At 44.6% G+C, this 25060-nt stretch overlaps 1 protein-coding gene across 1 annotated transcript; it reads left to right on the top strand.

The window, feature by feature from the left end:
* The first annotated feature begins 292 nt into the window (after window positions 1-292).
* LOC107112625 (lactation elevated protein 1-like) lies at window positions 293-24104 on the top strand. Its single transcript, XM_015413814.1, has 4 exons — window positions 293-355; window positions 5196-5336; window positions 21588-21701; window positions 23970-24104. Exons 1-4 carry the CDS (start codon window positions 293-295, stop codon window positions 24102-24104), a joined length of 453 nt encoding a protein of 150 aa, XP_015269300.1.
* The last annotated feature ends 956 nt before the right edge of the window (window positions 24105-25060 follow it).

Genomic DNA, 25060 nt, shown 5'->3' on the forward strand with positions numbered 1-25060 from the left:
ACTTTGCTGTTGAAATTCTTGGCGCAAAGAAATCTTATTGTCTGTGAAGACACAAAGGTTGTGTTGCCAATGACAGGCTGTCAGTATCCAGTTCTATATATCCCTAGCAGATGTGCCCAACACCCTCACAATGCATGCAAAAGAACATCAGCTGTATGGTGGGCAGCTGGCAATACTGAAATGATGCTTTTGAGAGGCTCTTGGGGCAGGGCACATGTTTTCTTACTGAAGGGTCTAGTTCAGTGGCACAAGATATTTTCCAAAATAATGAAACAGAGAACCTCTGGTCATAATGCACCTGTTCCATGCTGCAGAGACAAGAATATCTGGTCATAAAGCCAGTTCAGAAATCACAGTAAGGTTAATGCAGAGGGATAAGACCACACTGGTTTCAAAACAAGCCTGGGTAAATTGAGGAACAATATTTTCATTATATAATCTTGTGCTCAAGCAGGGGTCATTTCGTAAAAAAAGAGGTGCAGGAGCTCATTAGCATAACTCATTAGCATAACTTATTTGCATATGCCACACCCCCTGACATCACCAGAAGTGTATCAGAAGGCGGGAGAGCTTGTACCTGAATAAGCCTTGGTCTTAAAGGTGTCATTGGAATCTTTTGGATTGCTAGCTATGGGGGGGGGGGGGCATGCAGATCTGCCCTCACAGAGAGAGCTAAGCACTCTTGATGATGATCATTATCTAGTTAACACTGCAAATGTGTCTCATATCAAGAATATTTTAACATGGTCCAGAGATGGTCTTTTCAGGAGTGGGCGGACCACTGCCTCCTTCAGGAAGGTCCCTGTGGACAGGGACAAGTTCACCTCAAGGGACTAACTAGTGCATTGCCACAGCTTCTAACTAGTCACAATGGGCAGGGATCAAGGAGGCAAGTGGAGGGTTTCACTGCTGCCAAGGTCTTGTCAACTGCATCCTGGGTGAGCAGACTGAACAGATCAAAAATTTGCTTTACCTTGGGCAGTTCACAGCACTCTGAAGGCCACACCCTGTTGCTCTCTCATTGGCAGCCTCCCAACTCTGTAGAATCACAGTCTTAACAGCCCAGCATAGTAACTGGCCCTGCCCTGCCTGCTTAACCCGCTGACCTCCAGACTCCGCCCTGACCCCAATCAGACCTCAGACCTAACTGGATACCTTTCTGTCCCACAGCTGCTGCATGTAGTCTTATTCTGGGCTAGACCCTTCCCACCAGTCAGTACTTAGTCTTGTCTCCAGCTTTCACCCAGTGGTCACCTGGCCTGGCCGCAGGGCCGGCCTGAAGTTTTTTTGTGACCTAGGTGGGGCTACCTTCTGGTGCCCCCCTGTGTGCACCCAATTATGGGGTTGCCAACCTCCAGGCGGGGCCAGGTGGGGCCTAACTTATCTCCCCCTTTGGAGAGGTGGGGAGGGGAGTCCCGGGCCAAGCCCGCGCACTCCCCCCCCGGACCAGTACTGAAGGAATAGCCCCACACACACACCCTGGGCATGGTCAGAGACAAGCGTGGTTTCCTTCACCCTGCAGGAAACTGGGCACTTGGGTCCCGGTTTGGAGCCACGGTTTGAGAGAGCTGCCTGCACAGAAAGGCCCAGTCCCATGCCCAGGAAAGGAAAGGAAAGAAAGCCAGAAACGCCGTTACTCACTTTTGCTGCCCAGCCGCATCTTTGCTCAGCCCTCTCAGGGGAGCCCCCCTCCCCCCACTACTTGATGCACTTTCACTTTCTGCTCCGGGCACAACTTCAAGGCAGCCACGCTTGGGGCGAGGAAGGAGGGAGCGTGCAGCCCAGCAGCACCAGCCAACCGGCTGGGAGCAGATTGGCCAGGCGCTAGTCCCCTCTGCCGGTTTCCACGGATCTTCTTTCCCAGTGGAGGGGCCCGAGAAGCGGCCCCAGCAGCTCCTTTCTGCTTGCAAACAGACACATGCAAAGAAACGCAGGGAGTCGCTGCCTCGTCGTCCAGGAGGGGCTCGAGGGGTCCACGTCAGTACTCTGGGGCTTGCGGGGATCCTGGGCTCCCATGGGCCAGGCAAACGCCAGCACTGGGCCGGTGCGCACAGGCTAGCCAAGTGAGAGGCTTGAACTTGCCCCCTCCCCTCCCCTCCCCTGAGCGCCTCCTGCCCGCTCGGCTCCCCGCCCCACCTGGCGCTTCCTCAGCAGGTGCCAAGTGACACGTTCCAGGGAGAGGGATTCCTTCGGGTGTAGGCGGGCCGGGATGGCTCTCTGAGTCCCGGTGATAGAGGGGCTGCAGCCGCCAGGCAGCAGCAGGAGGAGGAGGAGGAGGAGGCGGCAAGAGCGAGCGAGCGAAGGGTCCTGCCAAGCTGGGCGCACCCCAGGATCGTTGCCCACCCAGCTGGCCGGAGATCATGATGCAGGCTTTTGGCTGAGGCTTGGGGGGCTTTGGCGGGGTGGGTGGGTCCTGTTTGTTGCCCCTAAGGGCTGGTGCGCTCTAGGTGAATGCTTAGTTCGCCTAGCGGGTGAGCCGGCCTTGCCTGGCCGCAGGTTGGTCTTTCCACCTCCTAGACCACCCCAGTCACCATTGTTTCCACACCTGCTCAGTCATCTTGCCCAAGAAAGGAAGATTGGAAACAGGCCTATAATAGCCAGGTTCTCCTTTGTCAGAGAAGACAAGTTGAAGTTCCAAATCCTTATGGAAGAGAATCTTCCTTCATCCTGGCATCAGAGACAGACTAGATAACAGAGATTTTAGCAGCAATGAATCCTGCAAAAATCATGACTGGTAGCTGAATTATTTTCAACAAGTGGATCAGACATGTGTCAAAACAATCATACTGGACAAGATTCAGCTGATGCATTGATGGAAAAGCCAGCTTCACCACTATCACTTCCATCTCCATCTTATAGGCCTGAAAGTAGGCTGTATGATGTATTTGGTCTGTTTTGATTTGTATGGTCCATTTTGGTCTGTAAACAGTGCTCCAGGCTCCTCTGAAATGAATATATGTATCTTGATAGAAGATGGACATGATTCAGATCTGTGTACCTAGGGACTTCCTATTTTCTTCAGCGAAGTATACCAGGTACACGGTGTTCCACACTGTGTGTGTAGTGTATTTTCTTGCTCATGGAAGAGAGCCAAGAATTGGCCGTTCTATGCACACAAAGCGGTTGAGTTGGAGTTGGTGTATAACTGTTTTGGGCAGCTGGCATGTCTTTCACCCTAACTGATTCTCTGTTTCAGGAATTATTTATGATGTAGGAACACTGAAATGATATTGGGCAAATAACTCTGCAGGGCTATTTCAGGTTGGGGAAAATGGCAGTGGTGGGATTAATCTCTCCTACTACAGTCCCAGTCCAGATCAGGGGCCCATACACTTGCTATTTAAAAAGAAAAAAAATGGGGAGTTCTGATGACAGCACCACACCTTGTTGGGACCAAGAAAGCTAATAATCCTAATAGCCCACAATGTCCCATTAAGGTTAATGCAGCTTACTCCCACATGAGCAGAGCCTATGGACTATAGACCACTGAATACAGTAGATCAATATATCCCAGTGTGTAAAGATATTTTTGTCTTCCCCTTAAAAATTCCAGGTGGAGATAATGGTGGTATTTCTTCCTCTCTCCCCAGTTCTAGGCAAGTAAGAGTATATAAAATTTCACTCCTACCACTCTGCTGAGTATAGTTTGAAGCCTTCCTCCAAGGTAAAGAGCTTTCCTCTGATTTAAGTGGTTCTTCTTGTGGAAGAGACACTTAAGATGGAGGAAGGCTCTTTAAACTGGAGTATGGCTTTAGACTTGGCTTAACAAAGTTGTATGGTTTGGGCCATTATCTGCTAGAATAAAAAACGAAGCCTTAACTCTCAGTCTCAATACGTAGGACTGTTACATTCCCAAATGTGTCATGATATATTGAGTTTTTTAAAAAATATTTATTATATGAATTCCATACAAGTAAAACAGTGCACTAGCCCATCCAAATACAGGTAAACCAATCAAAATGTCACTGAGTGATCCATCCATCATCTTCTGTTTTGTATGTTGTAACTGCTATTTAACTTGTGGGAATTTCAATTAAATCAATTGGGTGTTAGATTGGATACATTCAGGAACACATCTTCCAGAGACATAGACCAATTCCCCACAAGCAACTGTGCTGCCCTCGCTCTTCCATTTGCCCCGGTTGCATTGGTCAATTTCACACTATTCGCTGCACAGCCGCATTTTGACCCGCATCTCCCCCGTGTCTTCTTGATCTAAAAAAAAAACACAACAGCTGCTTGTGGGGAATCCGTCATACATTTCATTCCAGTTTATAGAAATAGTATGAATAAAGTGTGTATCCTTTCATGATCGCTCCTCAGCCATCATAAAGCAGTAGTTGGAGCTTCAATTCATCATGCAATTAGCTTTAGTTATACATTCTCTAATTATTTTCTAATTAAAACTGCTTGCAATGTATTGTATTTTTATACCTATTAGAACAATCCATTTATTTTTCTACTGTATCACTTTTTTGGGAAATACATATTTTATTTAAAAGTACAGTGAAGTACAGCAGCATGCCATATATGACTCGACTTAGAATGTAGCAATAATTAAATGATATATCAACAATTATAGCAACTCAAGAAAAAAATGCATCAAACCATTAAGAACAATAAAACTTTCTATCAAAATAAGCAAGGTTTCCACAACAAAGACCCCTCCGTAAGCTCCCTTATACCCTTTCAAGCTGAGCAATCAAAAAAATTGAAAAACTAAGTGCAAAAAAAAGACTATGTGTTGTTTCGTTCACATGCTAGGAAGATTTTATCTCTAGGTTCCACAGCTAGAGAGATTGACAGGAGAACCATCTAAAAAGTAAAAGACTGAGGACAGAACTTCTTTCCCCCCCTTAACTGTATCTCTATACTCTAATATGTTTTCTATTTTTTATTTTTGTAAGTATATGTTTTAATCTATTGGAAAATTATCAGGAAATATTAAGATCCTCATACTGTTACCCTCATATTGTTGATAAAAACCACAAATTACTTGTTGATTAACTGGGAGAACATAAAGCTAAGCTTAACTGTCACCTTATGGAATTAATTTCCTGGTAACTCAGACCTTTCACAACAAAACAGGACAAGTAGCTTTGTTTCGTTGCAGTACAACATTAGCACGTCAAACTGTGGTGTGGTTCCTGTCTTTTAATTTTCTGATTTATCACATTTCCCATTTTCTGTTCCAGCCACTTGGTGCCAGTGATTATTTGGAAATAGCCACACATTTTGACTTTGTCTTCATTCGTCACATACCTCTGCTTACAATGGCAAAAAGGACTCAGGCTCGGCGCTTCATTACTCTCATTGATACATTTTATGACAAAAAGGTAAGCACCCTAAGTTCTAGATTCTTACAGGTTTAATGTATTTAAACTATTCTACAGGACAGCTACCAAGTTATTTTTATTTTATTTTTCAACACTTTTTTTGCTGCTTTTTGAAAACTAGCTACCACATATGCGGTGAACAATTCACAGAACAATTTCACTACATTTATACAGAGAAGTCACTGAAGTTGCAGCACTATAAGTGGCCACTTACAATGGTGTGGCTGGTGTACCTTAGTTGCAAAGAGTCCCCAGTTGCAAACTGTGTCCCCAGGTGAAATCTGCTTCCCCAAAGCATTGAATTTGGGGGCAGATAACCCATGCCAAAATGGCCTTTCAAGGTCAAGGTCCCCTTGCTCGAAAGCCAGTCGAATCCGACTCTAGGGTTGCGGTGCTCATCTCCGTTTCCAAGCCAAAGAGCCAGCGCTGTCCGAAGACGTTTCCGTGGTCATGTGGCCGGCATGACTAAACACCAAGGCGCACGGAACGCTGTTACCTTCCCACCGAAGTGGTACCTATTTATCTACTTGCAATTTCTTGCTTTCGAACTGCTAGGTTGGCAGGAGCTGGAACTAGAGACGGGAGCTCACCCCGTCTTGCGGCACCCGGGTCTTGAACTGCTGAACTACTGACCTTCCACAGCCTGCAGTTCAGCGTCTTAACCACTTGAGCCACCGCAGGTCTTTTTTCCTCCATGTTTAACACTGTTATAAAACCATCTTTAAAGTCTCGCTATATTTTTCAAGGTTTGTCAAAAACAAGACTGTATTGTCTGCATATATACAGAATATAGAGTATACTGACAACTATTACCTTTAAATCCCTAAGAGCAGGAGAATGACATGTTAAGATCACCAAAGGATCAATTGCAAATAGTAAGGTAGAAAGCAGGCAACTCTGCCATACCCCCTCAGAATTTTAAAGAGGAGTGAAAAGGTACCCAGCATTACTAAACTTGCCATGGAAACTGAGTATATAACTTCAGCCCATCAAATAAATTAATCTCCAAGCCTTTAGACCTTCGTAAATATTAAGAAAGACATATCTACATGATTTAAAGCTTTCTCCATGCTGAGAGAGAAAAGTGGAATTTAGTTTTTTACTCTTTACATCATCCATAAGGTCAAAGAGTTCTCTAATATGGGTTGTCAAACACCAACTGGGAATGAAGCCAGTTTGATCTGCATCAATATATTTGCTATGACCGATTTTAGACATTAAGCAAGAATGGTCATAAGTATTTTGAAATTATAGCTTAATAGGCTTTTTGGACTGTAAGGTCCAGGTTCTCTTTCATCTTTTCCTAATTTCAGAATCACTATTACCTTATTGAGAGTGCATGACTGTGGGCATTTTTTCATGATGTGTATATTTCCTTTATTGTGTTGTACAGTGATAAACAGGCCGTGGTGGCTCAGTGGTTAAAACACTGAACTGCAGACCGGAAGGTCAGTAGTTCAGCAGTTCGAGACCCGAGTGCCGCATGACGGAGTGAGCTCCCGTCTCTGGTCCCATCTCCTGCCAACCTAGCAGTTTGAAAGCAAGAAATTGCAAGTAGAGAAATAGGCACTGCTTCGGTGCGAAGGAAACAGCATTCTGTGCATCTCAGCATCTAGTCATGCCAGCCACATAACCAAAGAAATGTCTTCAGACAGCGCTGGCTCTTCAGCTTGGAAACGGAGATGAGCACCGCCCCCCTAAAGTCAGGTTCGACTGGCTTTCGAGCAAGAGAAACCTTTACTTTTACAGTGGTAAACACACAATTTCTACAAAAACTTGATAATATTCAGGTGTAAAGCCATCAAGGCCAGAGGATTTATATTTCTGAAGATTCCTAATCACTGGGTTTGCCAACCTTCAAGTGATGACTGGAGATCTGGAATTACAGTGGATCTCCAGATGACAGAGGTCAGTTTCCCTGGAGAAAACTGCTGTTTTAGAGGGTGGACTCTGTGGAATTATACCTTGCTGAGGTCCCTTCCCTTCCCTCCCCAAACCCCAACCTCCCCAAGCTGCATGCCCAGATCTCTAGGAATTCCCCATCATGGAGTTGGCAACCTATTAAATGCTGTTATTACTTCATAGAGAGATGGCATTTCACCTAAGTTTTCTATCATCATCTTATTATTTTACGAATTTTCAGATGCCTCAAAAGTTATCTGTCATCCTGCGGAGCTTGCTCTGATTTGTACAGTCCCCCCCATCAGTGAACTCTTACATAATAAAATCTGTCTGTATCTCCAAATTATGATCTTTTTTCTTACTGCTACAATTGTCCCTTTTGCCTTACATTTGTGAGAAAGACTGGTCCCATTCTGCCTCTCTGAGTGCAGCCAGTGAGAGCTGACAGAATGTTGAGGGGAGACTGATGGTTAGCTGTGGGATGAGGGGTATGTGTGTGAAGAAAAAATGGAGTTGGAAGACTGAGTCTGAGAGTGAAGGTGACTGAGTTAGAAGATGACTGAAAGGGGGAGCCCTCCGGCAGCCCAGGACCCAGTACAAATGGTGAAACAGCAATCCCCGCCCCCAGCTCCCCGTGCTGAAGTGCTGGGGCCGGGGGGAGGCCCAAAGAGCCCCACCGTCAGGTTCCCCAGGCCCGTGCCAAAGCGCTGGGGCAGGGGGAGGCCCGAAGAGCCACGCTGCCAGGTCCCCTGGGCCCACGCAGAAGCGCTGGGGCCGGGGGAGTCCCGGAGAGCCCCGCAGCCGGTTCCCATTTCTGCACAGAAGCGCTGGGGCTGGGGGAAGCCCGGAGAGCCCCGTAGCCAAATCCCCCAGCCCGCGCTGAAGCAGTAAGTAAGGGATCCACAGGGGTGGGGGTGGCAGGGGCTTGATGGGGGGTGGGAGAGCCTCCCTTCCTTCCTCCCTCCATCCCTCCCTCCATCTCTTTGCCATCTTTCCCTCCTTTTCTTTCTCTGTTTCCCTTCTCTTCCTTCCTTCCTCTCTTTCATCCTTTCCTTCTCTTCCCTCCTTCTTCCCTTCTCTCTCTTTCTTTCCCTCTTTACTTCTCCCCTTTTATCCCCTTTCCTTCCTTCTTTTCTTCTCTCTTTTTATCCCCTTTCCTTCCTTCTTTCCTTCCTTCTTTCCTTCTCTTTCTTTCCCTCTTTCCTCCTTCTGTGGCTCAACTCTAGTGAGAAGGGGTTTAAACTTTAAACCCCTTCTCTTTGCTCCCCCCCCCCCCCAGGCCAGCTGGGGAAGGGAAGGGGGAGGTTTTTAAAGATGCCTCCCCCCTTTTGCTTCCCCTTCTGACATCACTTCCGGTGATGTCAGGGGGCATGGCATATGGTAATAGCCTAGTAAGTCATTAGAATACCATATGCTAATGAGCTCATGCAGCTCTTTTTCTATGAAAAGACCCCTGGATCACTCCAATGTTGTTTAAAGTTTTAAATAAAAGTTAACTGTCTTTTGTTCATCTGTGCTGACTGAGAGTGAAGTGTCTCAGTGAAGAAACCGATGGACACACAAATCAGTAAGCCCCAGCCTGTATATCTAGATTTATGGTGGCAGCATGAAAGGGGAAGCAGTATTTAGTTCTCTAATCACTTGGGAGAGTGTCTGGTCAAGGGGTGGTGTCTTGGAGGAAGAGAGTGGGGACCTGATGTTTAAAAGTGGGAAGGATGTTGTAAAAATAGAGACTAAATGGATGATGAACCTGTGATTGTCTAACCTATCTGGGCCCTGAATGGGAAAGGAAGGGGTATCACAAGTGGATATATTAAAGGAAAGGGGGGTCACAGTTTGTTAACTCACATAGCTAGCAGTTTACCAGCTCTCCCTCCCAACTCAGAAAGTTATGGTTTAGCATATCATCTCTGCTTCCATCGCTAACCTCCTTTTTCATTCAGGGGCTGTTTGTGACTTCACTTGCATTACCTTTGAATCTAGTTTCCAAGGTTTTCTCTAAACATTTGTTTCTCTGATACTTTCTTTGCATCTTTAGATGGGAGACTTCACATACCATAATTTCTCTCATGTTAACTTCACCAGCTTCCCAAAATATTTAATCCGAGATTCCCTTTTGTATATTTATCTTAAAATGTTCAGTAAATTCAAGTTGTTTGAGAGTTCTGTGGGCAGCTCCTGAGAGGAAACCCTGGAAAAGAATTTTGGTTCATCTTAAAATGTTGTGCTCCCTCTGAGATTTTTAAAGACAGATGTCATATTCTCCATTCCCACACCACTCGTCCCCTGCCAAAGTAACTTTTTAGCTAAACTGTCAAATCTTTATCATGATAGATGAGGAACTTTTCATAGACCAAAGAATAGCCATGTTGAAATCATCCTCAAACTGCTGATATCATCAAGATGTGTTTCTGTTCTGATGCAGCTCTTATCTTCCTTTGTACAGCAGTAGAATGCACCAGTTCCCCAAATGATTGCCAGTCACAGTCTTTTCACACTGCACCAACCAGTGAAGTGTTAATGGATTTGTCCCAAAGCGATATTAATTTCTGAAGAAACAGCCACTCTGCTTTAGTCCAGGTTGTGCGACCTCTAATGAAATAGTAATGATGAATGCAGCACTTAACTTGGATTTGCAAAGGTTTTCCAATCATGGAAGCGAAATCAGCAAGATTAAACAACTTTTTAAAAGGCTCCTTGTATTTAAGATGATGTTTTAAAAAGCAATGGAAGACATTAAGCTTCACCCAATGTGTGATTATAGGTACACACTTAAATATTCATGCAATCAGGAAATATCGATTGAGATTAAAACCTTTCTCAAGAATGTCCTGACAAAGAATTCCACAAAAAGACTCTTTAATTCAGCAAGATCATTGGGGGGCATTTTCACAATCATTTTTAAACTCTTTAAATGCTTTGAGATTACCCATCTGTTGTGGTGAGTCCTGGTGACTTTGTTCAAGATAGCATTTCCTCAGCGTTCTAACAAAACTATCTTGTAACTGGAAACATAATGATTTTTTCCACCTCATCCTAATTTATGTGTTGTAATTATGATTGTGTTGTCATTGTATGAGAGTTGTGGGCCCTGTTGGCCCTGACCTTGCTAGGGATGAGTGCTGTAAACCTGCCCCCCTCCAAATATGCTTCATTTTTTAAACATTTTTAAAAGTTGTATTGTTCTGCCTCTTTACGTATTTCCCGCTCCATATCACTGACATTCAGACATACTTACATAACACTCCAGCAAGACCCTCCTGTCTGACACAACCAATGTCTTACCATTTTGTGCAACATTTGTGTGTGTGTGTGTGGTTAAAAAAAAAAAAAGCACACTCCCCAAGCACCATATTGTTACAGGAAGTACCAGGCTGATCCGAGACCAGACAGTTTCCAGACCATAACAAGGAGACTTTTCCTCTTTCAGCTCCCCAGTTTGGTTAGGAACGCAGACTCTAATCTGGGAGAACCGGGTTTGATTCTCCACTCCTCCACATGCAGCTGCTGGTGTGACGTCGGGTCAATTACAAGTTCTTTCAGAGCTGTTCTCTCACAAGCAGTTCTCTCAGCCCCACCTACCTCCCATGGTGTCTGTTGTGAGGACAGGAAGGGAAAGGAGATGGTAAGCCACTCTGAGACTCCTTTGGGTAGTGAAGGGTGGGGTATAAATCCAATCTCCTCCTCCTCCTCCTCCTCTTCATCTTCATCTTCTCCCCCCCGATGGAAACAAGAAGTTGGATCCAAAGCACCATAAAGCAAAGCTCATGAGATGGGATTTTCCCATATACACTCACCTACTGGAGCCCCCAGAAATTTTGTTGTTGGGGGTTCTACAAATAGTATGGGCATCTTGTCAGGTAACCCTGTCATTGTGTTGGAATGTGGAGGGGCATCTCCTCCTTCACGCCAGCTCATCCTGTCTGGCTTTTCACTGCTTATCTCTAGTCTGACCTTGTTGTTTCTTCCAGCTGCACAGATGCCCGGCCTGGGAATCTTAACCGTTTGGGTGCACAGCCGCTTGCTTGCCCGCACGTGTGAAATGTAATCATTGGCTTTTGCTTATGGGGGGGGGGACGTTTGATTTTACTATAAGTCTGTGGCCATCATATTGCAGGACATTCCTGATACAAGCTGTATACTCATTCTTTAGCAATGGACTATCATTAAACACTTATCTTCTTAAGAGGCCTTGGTGTGTGGTGTGATCCTGCTAAGGAGCCTGACAAAGTATCAGAAATCTATCATCCCTCAACTTGTATCTCTTCGCCGAGATGAGCGAAGGTGAGGGGCTTCAACTTGAGGAAGGGGACAAAACCAAACCAGAGGAAAAGAATGTGGAATCCGAGGAATTGGAGACCATCCCGCAAGATGCGGGAGTGGGGGATGAGGATATCCTCTGTATGCCGTTTGGGGGAGCTAAACCCCGAGTGACCACCCAGTTGTGGGGGGCCCGTTGGGGCCAATTCAGCTCAGACCCGCATGAGACTTAGACTTTTTACTCACCGGCAGCACTGTCCTGGGAAAGTCGTTACGACAGACCATCTAGACCTGAGGAGTATGGAGCGGAGGTCTAGGGTGAACCCCCTCCCCGACCTAAGGACTATGCAGTGGAAGTCGGAGGGGCTGTGGGAGGGGAAGGGGACCGCAAGGAGTTTGTCAGCACCCGACTGGATTTACTCGAGTGAGGTTTTGACCAGGTGCTGCAGATTTCTTTTAAGAAGTTACCGGCTATGGTAGCTGGAGCAGTGCAGCAGGAAATGCAACACCAAGGTCCGCCGCAGCTGGCACCCCAAGTGCAGGCCCAGGTAGTCCCCGCTCAAGCACCGGCACCCCGGGGAAACCCTCCCCGGGAACCACCTGTGAACGTGGTGCCGGGCCGAGATGTGGATCACCCTACTGAGCTTTTGAATACTACTTTTGATGGTACTCTGGAGAAATTACCCTTCTTTGTGGTCCGTGCCCAGAAATTCGTGATGAATTGGGGCCACCTGTTTCTGACTGAAGAGCACTGGGTGGACTATATTGCATCCTGGCTGAGAGCAGCAGACTGGTATGTAAATCTGAACAACACTGATGGACCAGAGCTCCAGACAGTGGTTGCCTTTATGTGGGCTCTCAGAGCTCAGTACAAAGTTCCCAATGCGGGAGCGCAGGCTAGAGCATTCTTGTGAACCTTCAAGCAAGGAAAACTATTGGTTAGAGCATACACAGAGGAGTTCAAGTGTCAGGCGGCCAAGATATGGGGCTGGCCGGATGAGGTCCTGGCGGAACAGTATTGACTGGGACTACACCCTGAGGTCAGAGAAATGGTCCTGCATAGTGTTAACCCAGTGTCCCTAAATGCGTTAATTCATGAAGCAGTGGATGCTGAGAGCCGACTAAGGACCATCAAGATAGACAATGCCACCTCTGTGGGTAAGACCATCCTAGTGTCGCCAAAGCCTATAACCCCTCGGCCGAAGAAGGGGGGGTGAGGGACCAACACATGAAGCAAGGTCTATGCCTGAAATGCAGCTTGGCGGGCCACTTTGCAGCCTCTTGCCCAGAAGGAGGGAGCCAGGTAGCCATGAAGAAAGCCCTGGAAAAGTGGTGGGTGGACACCCATGCGAAGAAGAGCCATTGTTCAAACAGAAGAGCCAAAAAGCCCTTCAAGCCAGCGTTCCAGAGGCAGATCCAGATTCATCCAGCGAGAAAGAGGATCAGCTGGTGGGAAATGAGGTGGACCTGCATTAAGCAGTGCAGAGCAGCAGGTCCCAAATTCCGAGGCACCGAAAACAGTGAGTGGATATCCTCCCCTCTTTTTTGTAACAGTGACTGTGCAGAACCTGTATCTGGGCACCCATGTTCAGGTATAAGCATTGATAGACTCAGGGTGTGGCCAGGACTTAATAAATCCTTCGTTAGTAATGGGGTTAGGGGCGAAAGTAATCCAGCTGGCAGATCCCATTGTATTTACCCAGATGGATGGGTCAGCTATGAAAGAGCCCTGTAAATACGAGACTGTGCCTTTAAGAATGGGGATGGGGGCTCATTGGGAACACAGAACTTTCATTATCACCTCAGCTGCCCGGTTCCCCATGGTACTAGGAAGCCCGTGACTCCATGATCATGATCCATACATTCTGTGGGATGAAGGGGTGGTTAAATTCATCTCCCCGAAATGCCAAGCGCATGTGTGGGAAGCCCAGTGGGGGGGGCACCACCGGACGAACCTCTCCGAGCTTGCTTGGCTACTGAGGAATTAAATTCTATCCCCTTGGAGTACCGGGATCTGTCTCAGGTATGTCAAGAAGAGGAAGTGGACGAATTGCCCCCCAATCGACACTCAGACTGTGCCATTGAATTGATCCCCAACAAAAAATTGCCCAAAGGCAAATTATATGCAATGAGTCCTCAGGAGAAAGAGGAATTGCGTAAGTTCATTGACAAGAATTTGGCGCAAGGTTTCATTCACCCCGTGTCCTCCCCTTTTGGAGCTCCGGTCTTATTCCAGAAAAAGAAGGAGGGGGGGTTGAGGCTGTGCACGGACATAGGGCCTGAATGCCATATCCACCACCAATGCTTACTCTCTACCACTCATGAAGGACCTCTTAGCGGAATTGGCTAAGGGGAAAATTTTCTCTAAGCTTGATCTCCGGGATGCTTACTTTCGTGTCTGCATAAAACCCGAGGACGAATATAAGACTGCGTTTAATACCCCGCTGGGGCAATTCGAGTACAGGGTCATGCCCTTCGGACTTCAAGGAGCCCCTGGGGTCTTCATGAACCTCATTAACAAAGTGTTGCACAAGCACTTGTTCAAGGGAGTGATTGTTTACCTTGATGATATCCTGATTTATTCCCCTAATAAACCAGTGCATGTCAAGCTGGTGAGAGAGGTCCTACAAACGTTGCACAAGCACAAACTGTTTGCCAAGCTGTCCAAATGTGAGTTTCATTGCTCTGCGATTGACGTTCTGGGCTACCACATTTCACAGAGGGGTCTGGAAATGGATCCTGCTAAAGTCAGGGATATAGTGGGGTGGGAGCCCCCTCGAACCCAGAGGCAACTACAAGCGTTCTTAGGATTCATGAACATTTACCTGTCATTTCTCGCAAATTTCGCACAGGTGAGCTTACTGCTCACGGATTTATTAAAGACCAAGGGGAAGGGATCGGACTGCACCCGGCCGGGGGCTAGATTCAACTGGACTAGCAAATGCCAAGAGGCATTCGAACGACTCAAAACCCTATTTACCTCCAAGCCAGTGTTAGCCCACTCAAACAAACTCAAAAAGTTTATCATGCAGGTCGACGCATCTGACGTTGTGATGGGGGGGCAATTCTGCAAGGGGGTGGATGGGAAATTGCACCCCCTTGCATATGTGTCCCGCAAATTTAATGACACTGAGAGGAACTGGTCCGTATGGGACAAGGAGTCGGGGGCTATCAAGTTGGTGCTCTCTACTTTGTGCCATTGGTTGGAGGGGGTGAGGGGGCCTTTTGATGTGTGGACTGATCATAAAAACCTGGAGGGTATGCGGACTCCTAGGAATCTGATTGCCAAGCAATGGCAGTGGACCGATTTCTTTTTCAAGTTCAATTTCACCCTTCACCATTTTCCAGGACAGTCGAACTCTCTGGCGGACACGTTGTCCTGCCTCCCACAACACAACAGTCAGCGGGAGTGTTAGCCAAATTGCCTTGAATTCTTAATTAGTCTAGGGGAGGTTATGATTATTAATTGGCAATAGGCAAATTAGGGTTCACACCAATGTATACAAAAGTCCCACCTTTGCTGTAAGTATCAGAACAGACACAGAGACTGTATTCAGTAAACTATAATGTCTTTTTACTGAAGGATATGTATCATTCAAACAATACACAAACACACACACATTTATACTTATACTAAGAAATAAAGATAGATCCTTAACACAGTTACATTAGCAGGACATTCGTTGGTTGGGCAATATTTACCTGTCTTCATTGATTGAGCCGTTCCAATGGAAGAATGGAGGGGTTTATAAATAGAAAATGGGGAACACGTGCTCTGAACCAGCAGAACCACGTGGACTCTAGCTGCAGACTAGAGGTTAAAGATGGAGGTAGGGTATGTGATCTGAAGAGAAACCAGAGTATGGGTAGGGTATGTGGATAGCAAGCTGGGCATAAGAGGGTTAAAGCTTCAATAGGGGTCGTGGAGAAGGTAAGAGAGAGACCATGTGGTCGGGCAGCATCTTTTATAACGTGGTGTGGGGGGGCTGGTTAGGCTGGCCACATCCCCCTGTGACACCTTCTGTTAGTCCGTCTCATAAAACATACTATTGGATGGCTGGAAGAAGGGAGGGGGACTAAGGAGTGGTCAATATTGAGAGCTAGAAACTTAGACTGAGGACTGGCCCCTGGATGAAGGATGATTGAATCATCAGGCTAGGGCTATTGTCTCTTGATGGTTGAGCAGTTAGTTGCTAAGCAACTATTATTGGAGTCTCAGAGCTACGTGCAGCTTAGCAGGTTTGGAAGGGGGGGCTGCCTACATGTGCTTGAAGAAACTCCTAATGGAGTTTGAAGTTCCTTGTGCCTTTCCATGGCATGGTGTCTGAGGCTGTGTACAGGCTTATGGAACTGCTTCATCTCACAGGTGAGATGTCTGAGGACTCTGGACTAACACTGTGGCAGCAACACTAAAGGAAGATGTCCCTCTTTCAGGTGTGCAGTCTCAACAGGTATTCCCAGGTCTCCATATTATACAATCCCTTTGCACAGTTCATATTCCATAAAAAAAATTGATAGACTTGCGGGGAAACAGGAGGGTAGGCTCAATTCCATGTTCCTGCCTTCGCAACTGGGAGGGGCGGTGATGACACTCAGCCAAGCTAAAGCCCAGCCTCATTCATTCCTGGGGACCGGATGGGAGGAGAAATTTGCTTCTGCCTTTTTGGATGCTGATTGCCTCAAATTAAGCAATGAGACCGAGGTGGAAGAGCGTACAAAGGGGTGTTGGTATCACGGTTCAAAGTTGTTTGTACCTTTGGCTTTGAGGGGCGAGATCATGGCCACAGTTCATGGAACGAAGTTGGCGGGATATTTGGGGTTTATTACAGCAACAGTTTTGGTGGCCCGGAATGCAGAAGGACCTTTCCCTATTTGTGAAGTCCTGTCAGACCTGTATTATGTGCAAATCCCACCCCTGCTAATTCACCTATTAGGAAGTGGGGGGGTGTAACATAGCCCGCAGCCGGTCGACGAAAGACGAGTGGTCCGGGGCTGCGATCAGCATGTCGTCTAAAAATGGCTGAAGTCCGAGGATACCTTTTAGGAGTGAATCCATAAAAGATTGAAAAATACCCGGTGCAACCGAGACTCCGAACTGGAGGCGGTGCACCTTGAAAGCCCCCTGTGCGTCGTGATAGTCTGAGCCTCAGCCGTGGCAGCATCACCCGGCAATTGTTGATACGCCTGGGCCAAGTCCAATTTGCCAAACACCCGGGCCCCCGCTAAAGCGGCCAACACATGGCTCACCACTGGCACCGGATATGCGTGAGCCTGCAGGGCTTTGTTAAGCATGCATTAGTAATCCGCACAAATGCGTACTTCCTCATTCGGCTTAACCGGGGTGACTATGGGGGTTTCCCACTGGGCTGACAGGACCAGTTCCAGGACCAATGTTCCCTCTAAGCTGTGGAGTCTTGTGAGCAAAAATCCTACTTTGTGAGCTACAGGCATCAAAGTTATGAGCAAGCGATTTGGCTACTGCATACATTAGTTTGCTCTGGAGTCATCGTTCCTGAGCTAAGACAAAAATCTGTGAGCTAGAGGCTAAAAAACTGTGAGCTAGCTCACACTAACTCAGCTTAGAGGGAACACTGATCTCCACAGGATTCTTATTAAAGTTCCGTAAAGCGAACCCCTGTTTCCGCAGGGCCCCCCCGTGGACACAATTTGCAGAGCGTATCCATGGAGATAAGGGAGTATGAAGACCCCGTGTCTACCTCCATACTGCAGGGGGACCTCTCTATCCTAACGGTGACATGCACTTTGTTGGGGCCATCGGGGGGGGGTTATATACTAAGTGTTGCTGGTGATGGGCCGATATGGAGTGGAGGTCCATGTGCTGCTCCGGCATAACCTGATGAGCTGAAAACTTCTGGCGTTGGCCTCTGGAGCAGCAAACCCTGGCGATGTGCCCCGATTTGTTGCATATGCGGCAGATCGCGTTTCGGAAACGGCACGACCTGCGCTCATGGTCTTCCCCACAGCTGGCACACGGAGCCGAAGGGGTAGAAGCCTTGCTCATTTTGGAGGACGATTGATGTGGGTGCTGGGATGCCCACTGGCGGACCTGTAGTACCTCCTCCTCATCCAAGGCATCGGAGCCGACCGTCGTTTGGGTGTGGTGGACCGCCTTGGCGCGGCGGTCTTGATGGGCCTTCCCGGAAGCGGTGGCCTCCCGGATCGCTTTATCCAGGTCCAGGTCATCCTGGCAGACCAGCCTCCTGCGGAGCTTGGGCTCCCTTAGCCCCACAAGGAACTGGGTCAGCAAGGTGTCCGCTAGGTGGGGAAAGGAACAATTGGTGGCCGCTCGCCTGAGCCCAGCCAAGAACTCGGAGGCTGGCCCTTGGACCTGTGCACAAAAGTCCATGCGCTCGGCAAACTTTGTGGGCTTCGGCGAGAAGTGGTTGGTCAATGCTTTCACCAGCACGGGGTAGGGCTCATCCTTGGTCTGCTTAGGTGCTATGAGGTCCTTGAGTAGCAAGACGGTGTCCATACCGCACGACCGAAGGAGATGAGCTTTTTTTCTTCCCCTGGTCCACAATGTCGTTGCAGTCGAAATAGTTCTCCAGGATCTCGAGCCAGGTCTCGCATTGTGTGGGGCGGGAGATATCGAAGGCAGCGATGCTTTCCTGGGTGGCCACCATCTTCCTGCTACACGTGGCGCGACAGCGGGAACGGCAGGAGTTAGCGAGCATAGGGAAGGAGCGGCGTGGTGCTGCTTCGTAGTCAGCGATGTGGTACTCGAAGTTATGGAGCGGTGCGAAGAGCTGCGCCTTCGATGAAAAAGCCCGATGCCGGCGGCGGAGGCGATTTTGGTGAGGCGACTCCATGTGGAGGCGAATGGCGTAGATGGCGGAGCCATGCGGTGCTGCTCTCGGGGTCAGCGGCGCGATGCTCGGAGCTAGGGAGCGGTGTGGTGAGCGGTGCTTCTCGAAGATGCTTGATGCTGGCTGCGGTGGCAAATTCGGCGTGGCAGCTCACGGCGATGTCCGGAACGTGGTCTCTGTTCAGAGGGAGATGAATCCCATCCTCGTCGCCAGTGAAAAGTACGCAGACGGAAAGTGATTTCAGCAAAGCGTACTTTATTTGATCAGGAACAAGACAATCTTGCCCGGCTTGCAGGCCAGCTTATATTCCCCGAGAAACCGCCACCCAAAACACCCCCCCACTTCCTAATAGGTTATTTACAGTGGCCGAGAGTCCCATTGGCTTCTCGGCCAGGAACCTAGCCCCCTGATTGGAGCAGGCTAGGATCCGCATAGTCCATTGTCTCTTGGAGCGAAAGTCGACATTTGTATCTAGACTTGTCTGGACTTGTCAGGACTTGATACACTACACTCAGTCTCCCAGATCCTAATCCAGCACTCTAACCACTATACAGTTCTGGCTTTCATGACTGAAAATCTGTATATGCATACATATCTCAGTAAGGTTTCCCAGGTTTGCAGGGTTTCCCTGCCTTTTGTTTACACAAATCAGGAGTGATTTTGAACTCTCTCTCCAAGGAGATTTGTCTGTCCCTTCTGTCCCCTGCCAGTAGATGAAGACTTTTTTGTTTTATTTGGCATTCCCTTACTAATTCTTACTAGCCCTCCTCCCTGTTTGTTGTGTGTGTTTTACAGGATTATATTTTATATATTTAGATTATGTTTTATTTAATTGTTTCAGAAAAAGATCCCAATGAAGGAAAACTGTATCCTAACTGCACTCAATTAATTTTTAAAAATTAAAATGAACAAAATACAAAAATTATTCGTGAAATACAAAATACATAAGATGAGTACAAAATATATTCAGGTATTCAATAGTTATTAGTTGTTATATTGGTTGTTAACGATGTGACGTCTCTGGTCAGTTTTTCAAACCAGTAATTCAATCAGATAATATACCCAAAGGACATTTTAAATGTCACAGGTGTGCGGCTTGTACCCTAAGTTGGGAAACGAAATATGTGGACTTCCCAGAAATTAATTATAGGAAAGTGTTGACATCATATTCATCATGTTTTACAAAATGAGTAGTTTATCTCATCCTTGTGGGATGACCATGAGAGCTGTAAAGACTCGTCTTCTTGAGCATAACTCAAAACTTAAACATCAACATGCAGAGGCACCACTCGTGGAACATTTTGTATCTAAGGGGCACAGATATGATGATTTCAGATTTGTGGTTCTGGAGATGATCGAGCCTAACAAATATTGTAGGAAAGACATTCGTAAAGTCTTATTGCGCAGGGAGGCTTTTTGGATTTTTAAAGATAATACGAGCTATTTGTTTGGCCTGAATGCATCCTTGGATCTAGCATGTTACTTGTAACACCCATTAAGTTCATAGTGCTTAAACAACAGTATCATTACATTTTGTTTTATGATATGGCACCAATAGGTTGCTTGAATAGAAAATAGTTGGCAACCCTATAGGAATACACTTTAAATAAATAGGGGTAAGTCTTTGCAGTACCTGTACTTACATACGAATGTAACTGTATAATAGTCTATGATGACATCTTACAGCAGTTAAGGCATCTTACAGCATTTTGCCCTATGTAGAATCATCAGGAATTTCCTCTCAGTAACATTTTGGTGAGTTTATACCTTTAGCAAAATCATTTTTATGGGTTTTTATTGATTGTGTAAATTCTAAAATGTTTTATAGATGACATGTTTTATAGATATATAGAAGAAAATCATGAATTTCTTGAAATGTACCAGTTGAAAAACTGACCAGACACGTCACATGTAAGAAATTATTTATTATTACAATATTGTTGATTATGGGTACAATTACCATGGATTCTGATGCAGTATTGTTATCAGTGTTATTCTACAAGGTTCTTCATTTTCCTTCATCTGTTCAGAAGATGAATGGTTGAACATTCCGGAGATCATCGTTAACAACCAATATAACAACTAATACTATTGAATACCTGTATATATTTTGTACTCATCTTATGTATTTTGCATTTCATGAATAATTGTTGTATTTTGTTCACTTTAATATTTAAAAATTAATTGAGCGCAGTTAGGATACAGTTTTCTTTCATTGGGATCTTTTTCTGAAGAATTTCTTGGCTGTTACCATTTACTTTAAGCTAGTTATTTAATTGTTTTACATATTTTATATATTTTAAATCCTTTTTAATGGCTGAAATGTTTTAGTATTTTGTTCTAAGGTTCGCCACCTTGAAGATCCCGAATTGGGTAGAAAGGTGGCTTACAATTTTTTAAATAAATAAAAATAAATATAACTCTATTAGCACTGAATCAGCACTAGTAGATACAGATTTTTCAGTTGAATGGTGGAAAGACCTTTACTATAACGGGCCTACCTTGAATTTTAAGTTAGTTATATGAATGACCAAGTATGTCTTTTTCCTGCACAAATAATATATTTAGTGTAACAGTTTTGTCACAGTTGAATTTAATCCCCCCATATTTACATGACCTAATATTTTAGAATAGTTTTTGAATTCAAACACAAATGTAACTGTTTTGGTTCAATTTTCCCCTCCAGTTTGAGCAATTTCTCTTCCACAATTACTTGTATGTTATTTATTTAAAAGGGGGGGGGAGTCTAATAGTAAGAGGATAATTTTAATAATTTTGTTATTTATGCTGTTGTTAAAAGCTACGTACATTTAGCCATGATATATGAAAATATAAAAATGTATACAAAACCATACAGATAAAATATACTCTATGCATGCTCACACTTTTAAAATAGGATGGCTAACTATTTTGAGTTTGAGAACATTTTCTTCTAAAGGACTGAAAATAAGAAACCCTATCTCTTGACTTGGTTGCATATTGCCAATCAAGGTACTAAAGCTTGTGTTTATTGTTTCGATAAATGAGTTATTAGCCGATGGTTGAAAGAGTTGAAGAAAATATGATAGTATAATCTACTTATAATTTATAGTCTATGGACTATACATACATTCAGGAAAATCAGAAACAATTTTGGCTGTTGTCTATACCAGCCACTCTTATATTAGACATAATAATATGCTTTGGTGATTTCTTTTTTAAAATGGATCTCACAAAAGTCTAGTACAAGAATATAAGCAGTAGCCATTTCCCTCTCTTCCAGGTATGCATCATTTGTTCTGGATCAGCACCACTTCAAGACATATTTCTTCAAGAACACCATGATAGTGGCCAGGATGAAAGTAGGATACTGATGGATGATTTGGGGTTGAGCCAGGTAACCACTATGAACATTAGGGCCTTTGTTGCAAAAGGGTATAATTGGCTTCGCTCAGAGTATTGGCAGTATTGTAAAAAAACAAAAACAAAAAAGTGAGCATTTAATGGGTCATTTTCTTGCTTTCTGGCAGGATCAACATAGCACCTTTAATGCCATTATAATTTAACATGAGGCTGTTCATAAATAATTAGTGAAAAGGTAAGTGAGTCACAATCAATTTAGTACAATTCCAAGGATACTTCATACCTTTATTATGCATAGGTTTCTCATATACTAAGAATAATGGCTTGGATCTATCCTGTGCACTGTGGTAGAGTTGCACCACATGAATGGCAATTTCCTGCGTCCCACCTCTTACTGCAGTTTTGTATAACCTCCAAAATTGTGCTCCCATAGGTCAGTGAATCCCCAGGAACACCTGGGGAAGGGGGTCAAGAGAACTGCAATGAGAGGAGACAATTGGAAAAATTGTCCTCCCACTATTCCACAAACAGAAGGGGAGGTTATGTTTCAAGCCAATGTCAGACTAGTGCTTAACACAAATGATTCAAATTCAGTGGGCTACATGAGATAGTAGATTTGTACATTACAGGTCTTTTGTTCAGTTATTGGTTAGTAAAATAGAGAAGTGGCAGAAGTAACCATTTTGCTCTGGATTCATACACTATTATGCTAATGCGCACGGTATGTTTGTATAAAGCAAGAGAGTCTCTGTCATTTTTGGCAAACTGTTTACTAGAGTTTATTCAGTAAAATAGTACTCTGTAATTAACCTATACCTTGGTATATCTTTTGAAGAGAGACGCAGCTGCTTATAAACAGTTTTTGTGTATACCTATCCCACAAGAATCCTTGTTTTCTTTTTGTTTCTGATCTCTTTGTGTATGCTGTTAATTCATTGTAGGCCTGGTCAACTTTTTTTCTGTCCTAAAACATGCCATTAATTCCTTGATAAAATCTTGAGATTATTGTAAGGGAACCATCACATTTTTAGATAGCAAGCCAACATAAATTCCAAAAGCCTAAAAAACTTATACTGCCCAGTTGACACATATGCACTCTTTCATATATCCCAGTTTCATGTTGATCTGGGTGTGAGGTGGAATGGAAAATATGTTTGTAGTGAAAGGAAAATAGTTTTGTGAATTCCTGCTCCCAAGTAGGTCATGTCTTTGCACTTTAGAAGGACTGCATTTCTTTGACCATAAGGTATATCAAATGCAAGTGTTGCTGAAAAATGCTGGGAACACCCATGTTGTGCAGCAGTTTTGCACAAAATTGTGAAGTTCACAAATGGATAATGGAAGATGGGACTTGATGTGCATTCATCCCATTGGCATTTTGGCCCCATAAAATTAGTAGCATTATGCAAATGTATGTACCTAATAATTAGTAGTGACCTTCCCACAAGCTATGAACAAAAGATGTGGAAGTTGTTGTAGTTATGAGAATGCCAAGCCTGCTTGTCCATCATAAAGAATGAACAACTTGCATAGATAATACAGTTTTGTGGCACAGAGATGAGTCTTCCAAAACAACCATCACCTATGTGGGCTGCAGCATATGCACTGTTCAATTTATAAAACGTTTTTAAAATTGTAAAAATCACACAAAGCAAACCCTCTTGCCAGTTTCAGATTTAGTATTTTTAAAGGATACGGGTCAGCTCAAACCAAAGATTATTATTATTGTGTGTGACAGGCAGCTGCCTAAGAGCAAACATCACACAAAATTGTCTGTGCTACTAAAACGAAAAGAAAAAGAAAAAAAATCCTGTTCAGTCGTTCAGCGAATGATTCCCAGAAGTGTAATTCTCATTTGTATCAAGTATTCAGTTGCACAGAGACACATTAGCAGCCACCCTGGCCCTTTTAATATTTAAAAGCGTTATTTTTGCTGTTCCAAAGAAGCAAGATTATTGATGAAAGTGGGAGAAGGAGTTGTGAACCAGACACAATCTGGGTGGGTATCTGGGGGCCTCAGACCACAGTAGCTATACACAGAGGTCTTCATTTATTAACATTGTGTTGATCCTTGGGGGAAAACAATATAATGTAACTTTTAATTAGAACAACCCAAATATCACAAAATAGTAAGTTCTGTGAGGCCTCATGATGACCTGGCTAGATGTTAAGTACAAAAAGTGGGAGGGGGAGATGTTTTCAGGGCATGTTGAAAGTCTCCCTCAAACTCTGTAGAAACATTTTCCTAGTTCTTTTTTATCACTTCCTACATCTTTTGTTTCTTTGTTTTGTCTCTCTCTAGGATTCTGCTAAAGCACTCTCTATGTTTACGGGAGAAGAGGAGATTTTTGCTTTTCAGCGTACCATCTCCCGACTCACTGAAATGCAGACTGAACAGTACTGGAAGGAAGGGGACAGAAACAAGAGCCTATTGTAGCTTAAAAGGATACAGTGTCAATAAACAAACATAAACAGAGATTATAACAAAGAAACGTTCTAGTTCAATCAGAAAATATTTTTGATAACTGCATCAACTGTTGCACTTCAACATTAAAAATACAAAGGTTTGAGAAACAAAGGTGGAGGGTTTACTTGCTAGGACACTTGAGTGGTGGACAATTTTATGCCTTTTTATAAGAAATTCATTTTTCTAACCTAAAGTGAAGTATGTACTGAAACAGAATTAAATACTCGTCACTCTGTGAACTGAATAGAGTAAATGGGCAGAATGCAAACTGTCCCTCCGTCTGCAGCCTGTCCAAAACTACAGCTTTTACAAACCAAATTCCCAAGCCTGGAAGTTCAAAAGCACATTCAGTCACCTTCAAGTGTTTTGCTTAGGCTAGACGTGAGGTGTAAAATGGCAGGTCCTGTTTGATCCCTTTGAATTATTCTGAATTTGTTCTTCCAGTACCCATTGAAGTTTCAGATCTTCCAAATCCAATAGCATATTGTTGTAACTGGTTCCTCTAAGGTATTTTTGTGCCTTTCTGAGTATAATTATTTTAAGAATCTTTTACGGACACCGTACAAAGGGCCTGATCTCTTTAATAGCTGGATGTATTGGCTATATGTATAATGATTAAAAAATGTAATTAAGTGAATGCATAGAAAACACAAGAAAGATAGTGTTTGATGTGAACTGCCACTGAGTACTGTAAAAGACATCTTATGCAAGGGAGTCTTAAAACATGTGGGTTGAATTTGTACCTATATTCAGAACTGAATCTCAGCAAACCCTGAAAGACGATCTAGCTCTCACATTCGTGCACATATATATTTATGTTGAGGACCTTCTGTGTTCACAAAACAATTAATGACATGCATTTCTAGTTTGTGACAAATCATCAGCCAGCTCCAATTCAGTGGTCCTGCTACACTGAGTGGCAACGT

The sequence above is a fragment of the Gekko japonicus genome, unplaced genomic scaffold (assembly GCF_001447785.1).
Source record: "Gekko japonicus isolate JY-2015 unplaced genomic scaffold, Gekko_japonicus_V1.1 scaffold1171, whole genome shotgun sequence".
Lineage (NCBI taxonomy): Eukaryota > Metazoa > Chordata > Lepidosauria > Squamata > Gekkonidae > Gekko > Gekko japonicus.

Bases quoted from the DNA above. Each gene is read 5' to 3' on its own strand.
- LOC107112625 (XM_015413814.1), top strand. From the start codon at position 293: ATGCACCTGTTCCATGCTGCAGAGACAAGAATATCTGGTCATAAAGCC. The intron at 5,337-21,587 runs GTAAGCACCCTA...CCTCTCTTCCAG, and splicing joins ATACATTTTATGACAAAAAG to GTATGCATCATTTGTTCTGG. The intron at 21,702-23,969 runs GTAACCACTATG...GTCTCTCTCTAG, and splicing joins ATGATTTGGGGTTGAGCCAG to GATTCTGCTAAAGCACTCTC.